The sequence below is a fragment of the Dipodomys ordii genome, unplaced genomic scaffold, assembly GCF_000151885.1.
Source record: "Dipodomys ordii isolate 6190 unplaced genomic scaffold, Dord_2.0 Scaffold14, whole genome shotgun sequence".
Taxonomy (NCBI): domain Eukaryota; kingdom Metazoa; phylum Chordata; class Mammalia; order Rodentia; family Heteromyidae; genus Dipodomys; species Dipodomys ordii.
The window spans coordinates 16,427,404-16,438,673 of record NW_012267230.1 but is presented as its reverse complement, the minus strand read 5'-3'; the positions used below and the strand labels follow the sequence as shown (position 1 = coordinate 16,438,673).

General features: G+C 60.9%; 2 protein-coding genes across 2 annotated transcripts in view; one reads left to right on the top strand and one right to left on the bottom strand.

Annotated features, from left to right (window-relative positions):
- Positions 1-829: 829 nt before the first annotated feature.
- Positions 830-4,035, top strand: Pdia2 (protein disulfide isomerase family A, member 2). The gene is made up of 11 exons (XM_013011461.1): positions 830-1,007; positions 1,858-2,064; positions 2,147-2,280; positions 2,351-2,488; positions 2,555-2,671; positions 2,752-2,877; positions 2,946-3,143; positions 3,226-3,346; positions 3,431-3,612; positions 3,718-3,828; positions 3,927-4,035. Exons 1-11 carry the CDS (start codon positions 830-832, stop codon positions 3,969-3,971), a joined length of 1,557 nt encoding a protein of 518 aa, XP_012866915.1. The 3' UTR covers positions 3,972-4,035.
- A 287-nt stretch (positions 4,036-4,322) lies between these two features.
- The window catches only part of Axin1 (axin 1), a 36,356-nt gene continuing 29,408 nt past the window's right edge, over positions 4,323-11,270 (bottom strand). Inside the window, exons 10-13 of the mRNA XM_013011737.1 lie at positions 10,029-10,274; positions 7,388-7,495; positions 5,816-5,983; positions 4,323-5,095 (exon numbers count right to left, since the gene is read on the bottom strand). Coding sequence (XP_012867191.1) covers positions 4,969-5,095; positions 5,816-5,983; positions 7,388-7,495; positions 10,029-10,274 — 649 coding nt within the window. The 3' untranslated portion in view covers positions 4,323-4,968. The remainder of the gene's footprint in view (positions 5,096-5,815; positions 5,984-7,387; positions 7,496-10,028; positions 10,275-11,270) is intronic.

Sequence of the window (11,270 nt, the reverse complement as noted above, 5' to 3'; positions counted from 1 at the left end):
CCCTCCCCCCTACTGATCCCCTTCCCCCCCACCCTAGGGCTCTCTCCCCACAGGGGACCTGGCCACCCTGAAGACCCGCGTGTTCACCCAGAAGGAGGGTGTCCACTTCAAGGTGGGTGCCGCCCGGGGGTCACCGCGCCCACTTGCCGTTGCCTTCTGCAGGCCCTCTGGTCCTCTAGGTCCACAGGGAGATGGTCAGCAGCCTCAGGTGTCTGCACCACACCTACAGGGCCGCTGTGAGGGGAGCGGGGAGGGGGGGACAGGGAGGGGGTGGGGAGGCTTGGGGAGGGCGGGGGGGGTGGCCGAGGCGGGCCAGCAGGCAGAGGTGGAGAGCGTGGCTTCGGTGCCACAGTGGGCCACACCAGCCCCTGACATCCCCCCTCCCACAGTGGACAAGGCCATCCACATGGTGGGCAGCTGTGGCCCCAGGGCCCTGGAGTGCCAGTTCATGATGCCGGTGGAGGAGGTACGGCGGGCCCACTGGTGCGGGGCCCCTACGTGGTCAGGTCCCTCATCACGGACGGCGACAGGACCGACCGCAGGTCCTGAGAGTGGCGCCTCCAGGTCGCAGGGACTGGAAGGACTGAGCCGGCCTGGGGCTCCCACTAATGCTGCACAAGGACCTCCTGGCCCCCCGCCCAGGGCCCAGACTACCATGGCCTCCGCTCTGTCTGCCCCCCCCGTCTGGCACCCTGCCCTGTGTTGCCTCTTTCTGCCTTTTCCTACCCGTGGCTTTATCTTCCTCGAGACCTAGCCAGGTGCCACGTGGCAGCTGCTGTTTGGTCCCCAGTCTCCTTATCTACTCTAGCCTTCGGGGCCCAGCGCCGCCATGGACACCCAGCGCCTGCCCGTGCTGCTGCTGCTGCTCCTGCTGGGGGCCTCGGTCCCCCACCCCTCCAGGGGTCTCCCTGAGGAGGACATTCCCAAGGAGGACGGGGTCTTGGTTCTGAGCCACCACACCCTGAGTGTGGCCCTGCGGGAGCACCCGGCCCTGCTGGTGGAATTCTGTAAGTGCTTGGGCCACAGGTTTGAGTGCCGGAAGGCTCAGACTCCTGCAGCCTGGACCCCGGGACTGTCCTTGCAATCTGTGTCCTCTCGACCCGAGGCTTCCTGGGAGGGTCCTGGACGGGGAGGCCTGGCGTTGAGTATGGCCCGGAGTCAGGGGCTGCTTCAGCCTGAGTGGACACAGATGGTGATAATGCAGGAGGCACCCAGAGGACATAACCCACACACCCTGGCCCTGCTAGCTATGGCTAGACACCGATGTCCCCACCTCAGAGACACTTCTCCAAGTGGCTAGTGACGTCCTTCAGGGTACAGGCTGTGGTCGCTGTGGCATGCACTTCTGTGGCTCTTTAAAGCCACTGTGAGCCTCAGCCACATGTCCTCTGGAACCCTGGATCGAGGCTCTTGTCAAATCTCCCAAACCTTACCGTGCTCCTGGGATTTTTTTTTCTGTATTATTTTTTGTCAGTCCTGGGATTTGAATTCAGGGCCTGGGCTCTGTCCCTGAGCTCTTTTGCTCAAGGCTAGTGCTCTACCACTTTAAGCCACAGCTCCACTTCCAGTTCTTGAGTGGTTCATTGGAGATAAGAGTCTCAGGAGGAACTTTGCTGCTGCTCAGGCTGGCTTTGGGCAGCAATCCTCAGATCCCACCTTCCTGAGTAGCTAAAATGACAGGCATGACCACCAGCACCTGGCCAGCCTGGGATGTTTGAGAACCTCTTCTATGTGGCACTGGTGGAGGCCTAGGAGGAGGGTATGAAGAGAACTCCCTTTCTCCCACTGGATATGATAGGAGGGGCCTGGCGTGGTGGGACCCGGGAGGCCTGGTGAGCTCCTGGCCTTGTTCCCCAGACGCTCCGTGGTGTGGTCACTGCCAGGCACTGGCCCCTGAGTACAGCAGGGCAGCTGCTCTGCTGGCAGCTGAGTCAGCCCCGGCCACATTGGCCAAGGTGGATGGGCCTGCGGAGCCAGAACTAACCAAGGAGTTTGGTGTGACGGAGTACCCAACGCTCAAATTCTTCCATGACGGGAACCGCACGCACCCTGAGGAGTATACAGGTGTGGGACAAGCATGGGGCAGGGGCAGTCGGGGGCGGGGGGGGGGCAGGGGCTGGCGCTGGACCCGTGGGACTCCCCACAGGGCCCAGAGAGGCTGAGAGCATGGCCGAGTGGCTGCGACGCCGGGTGGGGCCCAGCGCCACTCTCCTGGAGGATGCAGAGGGTGCCCAAGCACTGAGGGACGCCCGGGATGTGGTTGTGATCGGCTTTTTCCAGGTACGCTGGGTGTGGGGCCCCTGTGGGAGCGGGTGTGGAGGTGCCTGCCAGCCTCACGGCTGGCCCTCAGGACCTGCAGGACGAGGATGTGCCCACCTTCTTGGCCCTGGCCCGGGATGCCCTGGACATGACCTTCGGCCTCACGGACCAGCCAAAGCTTTTTGAGAAGTTTGGCCTCACCAAGGACACTGTGGTCCTCTTCAAGAAGGTGGGTGGGGACCAAGGTGGGCGTGGGGCCAGAGCTGTGGCTCCCACTGACACCCCTGGCGTCCAGTTCGACGAGGGAAGGGCCGACTTCCCGGTAGACGAGGAGCTTGGCCTGGACCTGGGGGACCTGTCCCGCTTCCTGGTCACACACAGCATGCGCCTGGTCACAGAGTTCAACCGCCAGGTGAGGCTGCAGGTACCTGCGTGCCAGGGGGCGGGGGCAGGGACGTGGCCTGCGAAGTCACGAGCCCCCCAATCCTGCAGACGTCTCCCAAGATCTTCGCTGCCAGGATCCTCAACCATCTGCTGCTGTTTGTGAACCAAACGCTGGCTCCGCACCGGGAGCTCCTGGCAGGCTTTGGGGAGGCGGCTGCTGGCTTCCGGGGGCAGGTACTGTGGAGCTGGGGGGCGGGGGGAGGGGCAGAGCGGCAGAGCGCCAGCCTGGGTTCCCGCCGCAGGTGCTCTTCGTGGTGGTGGACGTGGCGGCAGACAATGACCACGTGCTGCAGTACTTTGGCCTCCAGGCTGAGGCAGCCCCCTCTCTGCGCTTGGTCAACGTGGAGACTACCAAGAAGTACTCGTGGGCAGGCGGGGAGCCCATCACCTCGGCTTCCGTGGCTGCCTTCTGCCACGCCGTCCTCCATGGTGAAATCAAGGTGTGTGGGCCCAGGGTGGGGACAGGCTGGGGGGGGCTGGCCTGATGCTGAGGACCCTCAGCAAAGCCTGTTGCTCCCCTAGCCGTACCTCCTGAGCCAGGAGATACCTCCCGACTGGGACCAGCGGCCCGTCAAGACCCTGGTGGGCAAGAATTTTGAGCAGGTGGCTTTTGATGAGACCAAGAACGTGTTTGTCAAGTTCTGTGAGTGCTGAAGGTGGCAGGCAGAGGTGGGGTGGGGGGGAGGGCAGGAAGGGACCAGCCGGTCCAGCCCTGACACTTCCCCAGATGCCCCGTGGTGCAGACACTGCAGGGAAATGGCCCCAGCCTGGGAGGCACTGGCTGAGAAGTACAAGGACCGCGAAGACATCGTCATTGCGGAGCTGGACGCCACAGCCAACGAGCTGGAGGCCTTCACCGTGCACGGCTTCCCCACGCTCAAGTTCTTTCCTGCAGGGCCAGGCCAGAAGGTGGGGGTGGGCTGGGTGGCGGCCACTCCTCTGGGGCCTTTCCAGCATGGCCTGGGAGGATGGGGACAGGACCTGACGCTCTCCTGTCCCCCCGCCCCCCCACAGGTAATTGAATATACAAGTGCCAGGGACCTGGAGACCTTTTCCAAGTTCCTGGACAGAGGGGGTGAGCTGCCTGAGGAGGAGCCCATGGAGGAGCCTGCGGCCCCCCTCCCGGTGGGTACAGCGTCCTAGGTCCCCAGCCTCTGGATGGGCTCCTGGCAGGGCAGGGCTGGGGGCAGGGCCCTGAGCGGGACATCTGCCATCCTGTCTAGGAGCTACTGACCAACTCTACCATGGGGTCCAAGGAAGAGCTGTAGCCAGACCCTCCCACACCGGCTGGGCCTGGGGAGCAGTCGGCCTCTCTGGTGCCAGAGGGAGCTGTGTGCTGTGAATAAAAACTTAGTCCCACACTCTTTTGTGTGTTTCCTGAGCGAGGCCAGCTGCTGGTCTCTGTGGCTGGTCCTGGACCCTGCCGAGGCCCTACCTCAGCCTGTGGGGCCCTTCGGGCTGACTGTGGGCTCTTTGCTCCTGAGCCTGAGGTGAAGTTCAGACCCCGTGCTCTGCCCGTGGGAGGCCAGGATGGCCTTCTTCACCACTGGACTGGAGCAGGGCAATGCCCCCGACAGCCAAGCCCCAGCAACTGCAGACAGGCACACCCCACAGCCAAGGGAGGTTCAAAGACTTTTATTTCATAATTATCCAAGTACCTTTGAAAAGATAATTGTACAAGTCATTGCATGAAAAACGGGCTTGCGGCCGCCCCTGCCGGCCCTGGCCTGAGAAATGTACACTATTTACATGGGCCCTTACAGAGGAGGGGCCGGGCTGACCTGGCCAGCCAGTGGCTGGAGAGAGGCAGAGGAGGGCCCATGGCACCCTACCGCCAGATTCACACAGTGGCAGGCAGGATACAGCTGTGTGGAAGGCACTCCGTGACGTGTACAACTTACAGGCCCGGACCCGTCAGGTCTGTCAGTGTCCCAGAGGGAGAGGTGGACCTGGCACGCAGCCAAAGCGTGAGGCATCCGTGGGTGGGCCTTGGGCTCAGCAGCACGGGGCTGCCGGGGGTCACTGGGGTGGCTGCCCTGCCGGGGAGAAAGCTATAGTATTGCTATGGGGGTGAGCCCTCGTCAATGGCCAGAGAAGCCCAGAGGGACCCCAGCCCACCCACCCCGGAGGAGCAGGGTGGGGGTGGTACACCTTCCCCGGACACGACCCCGCGCTGTCCCCACACACAAGCTCCTGAGTGCGAGACGGTCACATGGCTCTGAGGGTGATGCACAGTGGTGGTGTGTCTGCGTCTGCAGCTGCTGCTCAGTCCACCTTCTCCACCTTGCCAATGATCTTCTCCTCAAAGATGGGCAGGATGGCTTCATCTTCCCGCACCTCCTCAAAGACCACCCCACAGTCAAACTCGTCACTCACTTTCTTGAAGTAGTATCTAGGGACAGAGCATGGCAAGTGGTGAGGGAGCCACTCAGAGGAGTGTGTGTGTGTGTGTGTGTGTGTGTGCGTGTGTGTGTGCGTGTGTGTGCGCGCGCGCACTCTCAGGGCAAGGTTCTGTCCCCGTTGGTGTAGTGACCACACACGAGATGACGCCAGGCCCGCCTTGGGGCTGCTGGCAAGGCTGCACACCCCGCGGGGTGTGTGGGGCAGCCTTGGGCTTCTGAGGGGCCCTGACTCAGCCACCTCAGCTTCCTTCCAACAGGCAGCAGAAGACTGAGGCCACGCTCATGGTCATGCTATTCACAGAAGAAACCACCCCAAATGAGCTCTGGCCCAGTTCAGCAGCCTCTGCAGAATCGCAGGGCACCTCCTGCTTTCCCACAGTGCCCCAGGAGTCCCGGGCCTATCATGAGTGGGGGAGGAGGAGTCAGGTAGAGCACCTGACTCTGCCAGCAGGGGACCACGGCGGGGCACGGCCAGCCAGGATGAAGTCAGCACATGCAGGTTATCGACCCGTTTGGGTCTATTTTCTTAGCTCTGAAATGGAGCCCAAGCCACCTGGAGGCTTGGGGCCTGCAGGGCCTGGGTTCTAAGGAAGCCTCTCTCCCACATGCCCAGCCGGCCTGGAGCGGCAGGCAACAGCTGGGTGGGGAGAAGTGGGTTAAGAGGTGGGTGGGACCGGGCAGACGGTGCTGGGGGCGGCCCCTCCTCTCACCTGTAGCTCCCCTTCTTGGTCAGCAGCTCCTTGAACTGGCCGAGGGTGACGGCACGGCCCCTCACGAGGGTCCGGTAGGGGATGGGCTCGCCGCAGAAGTAGTAGGCCACGACGATGCTGTCACAGGGCTGGGCACTGCCGCCGCCTGCCTTCCTCTGTGATTTCACCCTATGGCAGACAGTGGTAAACATGGGCTACGGTCAAGGTAAAGGGCACTTTCCCAGACCCCAGCTGCGACCAGAGGACAGGGCAGCGCCAGAGTGAGCTCTACTGAGGAACACGGTGTCCAAGGCCCCGCCACTCACCACTGTGTCTCTGAAGGCCAGTTACCAATCTGGTGCCCAGTGCCACGGGATGCTCGCTGGGAAGCCAGCTTGATGCCCCTGGAGGAGCCTTAGGTCTCGCTGATGAGGCAGCACCCCCCAGGGAGCTGGCTGCTCACGTGGCCGCGCCAGACACTGGGCTCACCACTCTAGTAGTCCAACTGTCTGCACTCTAGTAAAGTCTAACCTCCCAATGCTTTCAAACATCGGAAGGGTAGGGACTGGACAATGGAGTTGTGCACAGATCTACAAATTCAGTCCACAGGCTAGCTGGGTCTCTAGCATGGGCATGGAGCTAGAACTTGGGGTTCAACCTAAAGTGCAGCGTGGCTCTGAGTTAGGTGACGGGCAGTGTCTCTTCTGCTCTTCCCACGACCCTGGAACTACCCCAGGCTTGCAGGGGTCCAGCCTGTGGGCACCCTCTTGAGTCTAGATGGAGGAAGCTGTCCACTTCACACACTAGGCTCCCAGGCACTGGCTTGCTTGGACCATCCCTTGGAGGATCATGGAGGCTACCAATCTGGAAGCTATTTCTTCAGCAGACTGGGGCCACGTGAGAGCACACAATGTGCGGCTGGCTCGTGGTCAGAGCTTACAGACTCGGGGCTGGGTGAGCCTCGCAAAGCCTAAGGCCCCAGGGCATCCCATCCTCCTTAGAGCAGAAGCACAGGAAGGGAATGGTCAGCCATGGCCACGCCGCCCACATGGGGCCGCAGCAGCGGCAGGCAGACCTCACGACAGACCAGTGCACCTCAAGCTACTGGCACCACATCAAGAGGACTGTGCCTGAAGAGAGGCATTAATCAGGGGAAGATGGGGGTACTGATCAAGACGCCCTGTGCTCATAACCTGACCTGTGGAACTGAAACTCCTCTGCACAGCTACTTATTAAACAAATTAAGGCCAGGCGCTGGTGGCTCACACCTGTAATTCTAGCTACTCAGGAGGCTGAGATCTGAGGATCATTTCAAAGTCAGGAAAATCTGTGAGACCCTTATCTTCAATTAACCACCTAAAGACTGACTAAATAAAAAATTAGGAAGAGCAATACACCAGGGCCAATTCTGTGCAGGTTTGTGGACCTGTAAGTCTAGGATGGCTGGGAAGCACTTAGGGCAGAGGACCGATGAAGGACAGGCCTAGGGTCAGTTGGTCACCAGCTCTCCTGATGGAGAGGCCTTCCCCAGCCTCGGGGCTTCTACAGACACAGGCCGGGTGGTGGGACCGGAGAACCCTGGGTCACACGTACTCTGTCTCGGAGAGCTCCAAGTCGGACACGGCTGGCACCACGCTCAGCACCGGCGTGCACACTGGCCGGACACAGGCGCGTCCCCGCTCCATGACCGCCTGCACATACCTAGGGAACAACCCACGTCAGGGGGAGGAGGCCGTAGCCAGCACTGCTGGACACTGGGCAGCGGACAAGGAGAGCAGCAGCGAAAGAGCCCGCCCACGGGAGCTGCCACTGGTGGCAAGTAAGAGACACGGAGCACGTCATCACCAGCTCAGGGCCTGCCACGGACCACGTCACCACCCAGGTCAGGGCCTGCCACAGACCACGTCATCACCCAGGTCAGGGCCTGCCATGGACCACGTCACCACCCAGGTCAGGCCCTGCCACGGAGCACCTCATCACCAGGTCAGGGCCTGCCACGGACCACGTCATCACCCAGGTCAGGGCCTGCCACGGACCACGTCACCACCCAGGTCAGGGCCTGCCACGGAGCACCTCATCACCCAGGTCAGGGCCTGCCACGGAGCACCTCATCACCAGGTCAGGGCTCTGCCACGGAGCATGTCACCACCCAGGTCAGGGCCTGCCACGGAACATGTCATCACCCAGGTCAGGGCCTGCCACGGAACATGTCATCACCCAGGTCAGGGCCTGCCACGGACCACGTCATCACCAGGTCAGGGCCTGCCACAGACCACGTCATCACCCAGGTCAGGGCCTGCCACGGACCACCTCATCACCAGGTCAGGGCCTGCCACGGACCACGTCACCACCCAGGTCAGGGCCTGCCACGGAGCACATCATCACCAGGTCAGGGCCTGCCACGGACGTCACCACCCAGGTCAGGGCCTGCCACGGAGCACGTCATCACCAGGTCAGGCCCTGCCACGGACCACGTCATCACCCAGGTCAGGCCCTGCCACGGACCACGTCATCACCCAGGTCAGGCCCTGCCACGGACCACGCCATCACCAGGTCAGGGCCCTGCCACGGAGCACCTCATCACACAGGTCAGGGCCTGCCAGGGAGCACGTCATCACCAGGTCAGGGCCTGCCACGGACCACGTCACCACCCAGGTCAGGGCCTGCACGGACCACGTCATCACCCAGGTCAGGGCCTGCCACGGACCACGTCACCACCCAGGTCAGGGCCTGCCACGGACCACGTCACCACCCAGGTCAGGGCCTGCCACGGACCACGTCATCACCAGGTCAGGGCCTGCCACGGAGCATGTCATCACCCAGGTCAGGGCCTGCCACGGACCACGTCATCACCAGGTCAGGGCACCTACATTTACTCTCCGTGATCCCTGGAACACACTGAGGAGAACTGCTGACCTGGGGGCCGGGAGCTGCCTTTCTGTCCCCTGCTGACATCTCCGCACTGCAGAGCCTCCTGGAGAGACCCGTCTGCAACCACTCCCTGGGGAGGCTCTTCCTATGGGGCTCCAGGGTATCGCCTTCTGCAGGCCAGTGTGGACCCAGCGGTGGATGGTGGCAGTGCTCTGTGTGGACATCAGGGCCTGTTACCGTGACTGAGGCCTGTCTGCACGGATCCCACACCTGCATGTGTTACTCAGGGACACTGAACGGTGTCTACTGTGACTTGCCTGGGGGCCATCCCAGGAGCCTGTAGCTTCTGACCTCAGACAAGACAAACCAGTAACTGAAAGGCTGGAGGCACTAGCTGAAACCCTGCAGGAGCCCAGGCCCCCAGACATGGGCTTAGTGGCTCTTGTAGCTCAGCTGGCATCCCTGGCCAGAGGGAGAAAATCATAGCAATGTCCATCACGTGGGGTGCAACCCTGCCAGGTCATGGGCCCGACACGTGCCAAGCTCAGCCGGGGGAAGGGAGGCATTTCCTGCACAGAGCACAGGTGGCCTGGCCTTCGGGTTGAGATCGCTATGACTTGTTCTGGCCCCAGAGCTGCTACAGACTCAGAGCCTATATAAGTCATGAGGACCACTGAGGACCAAGGGACACAAGCACACTTCCTGAGGGAATAGACAGGCGGACACTAATGCAGACCAGGGTTGCACAGCTACGTAAGAAGCAACTTGGAGAAACGGGTTTGGACCCAGGACCATGCCACATAAGACCAGGCTGATAAGAGAAGCCAGCAACTTCTGAAGGAACAGTGAGAATTCTGGTAGACTACAAAGTCCAGTAGAACAGCCTTAAAACCATAGTCTTGCCTGGACAAAATACTCTGCCACCCAAAAGAGGAGTCTCCCGGTGCCGGTGGCCTGGGCAACACAACTTCCTCTTGAGGGCAGAACAGGTTTTGCTGAGCTACAGTGCGATGAGTCCAACCACTGATACCCTGAAGGAAGAGAAGGCCAGGAAGGAGAGGCTGCGCTACAGCGCCAGCACCCTCTTGTGGCTGTGCCGCGCGTGGCTATCCCCCAAGGAGGACAAGAAGCCACAGGCTGCCCAGCAGCTGTTGGCCGCCTGCCTGTGTGCCTGCCTGTCCCTTCCCCGGCAAACTGGGGACCACAGAGCTCCCTGGCATGAGCTGAGGACACGCTCTGTCGACCTCCCACCCCCCACTATTTCCCGGTAGGGCTTCTCAGTGGCTCTAGGTGGAAGAGGGGCCAACCTTGTGGATCGCAGGCCTTGGGGCCACCTTTAAGGTAACCTCCTGCTTCAACCCACCTCTGCTTGGAGGGCAGCTTGCTGGATCTCTTCTCCTCCTCCTCTAGACGCCTGCGGGCCTCCTCCAGCTGTGTCAGGGGGTTGGGGGCTGGGTTGGGGGGCATTGTGGGGTCTTGAATGAAGAGGTGCGAGGGCTGAACGGAGTTCCGCAGCTGAGCGCTCACCCAAGGGTGCACGGCCCCGGGTCGCTCAATGGACAAGGGCCTGGAGCTCTCATGGGCCTGCTGCTTCCTGGTCCCAGAAGACCTTCAGGAGGAAGAACAAGGCACTGATAACCACAGACATCTGATCTGACCACAGAAGGCCTATCAGCCTCCTCAGACCTCATGTACATGTCTCTTCCTCTCTTTTTTTTGGTACCAGTTCTGGGACTTGAGCTCAAGGACTGAAGCTAGTACTACCACTTGGCCACAGCTCCACTTCTGACTTCTTAGTGGTTAACTGGAGATGAGTCTCACAGATTTTCCTGTCCAGACTGGCTTCAAATCATGACCAGCAGATCTCAGTCTCCTGAGTAGCTAGGATTAAAGGTATCAGCCACGGGTTACCTGCCAGTCCTGGCTTTTTGATAGTAATTGTAGAAGATTCTCTCAGATTTGTCTGGCCAGGTACTTTAAGTTACAATTCTGAGTAGCTATAATTATACATATGAGCCATCAGCCCTGGCTGTATTAGGGTTTTAGGAGACTACTGCGCTCACTGCCCAATCTACTTAAGCACTGTTCACAGCCTTTTTTCTTTAGTGTTTTTTTTTTTTTTTGGTCCAGTCGTGGGGCCTGAACTCTGGGCCTGGGCACTGTCCCTCAGCTCTTCAGCTCAAGGTTAGCACAATACCACTTGAGCCACAGCGCCACTTCTGGCTTTTTTCTTTTTGCTTATGTAGTGCTGAGGAATCGAACCCAGGGCCTCAGGCACGCAAAGCAAGCGCTCTACCACTGAGCCACCTTCCCAGCCCCTTCTTTAGTTTTTGAATAGGGCTTTTTGGGTAAAAGACTCTCAGGAAGAAATACCTGATCCAGAAGCCAGAGATACCCTCCAGAGAGAGGCAGTGTGTAAAGCAAGAGGATGAGGGCCTGCTGCTGGCCCCAGGTGGCCAGCTCTGCCAGGGGGTGTGGGGGGGAAGTGCCACTCTCCCACCCTGAGTGGGCAGGCTCTGGACGGCACACTCACCCATGGCCAGGCTCTGGACGGCACACTCACCCATGGCCAGGCTCTGGACGGCACACTCACCCATGGCCAGGC

What these genes read in the sequence shown, in the direction of transcription:
- Pdia2 (XM_013011461.1), top strand. Translation starts at nt 830, where the DNA reads ATGGACACCCAGCGCCTGCCCGTGCTGCTGCTGCTGCTCCTGCTGGGG. An exon ending in GCACCCTGAGGAGTATACAG is followed by an intron (nt 2,065 to 2,146) that starts GTGTGGGACAAG and finishes GACTCCCCACAG; the next exon opens with GGCCCAGAGAGGCTGAGAGC. An exon ending in TCCTCCATGGTGAAATCAAG is followed by an intron (nt 3,144 to 3,225) that starts GTGTGTGGGCCC and finishes TTGCTCCCCTAG; the next exon opens with CCGTACCTCCTGAGCCAGGA.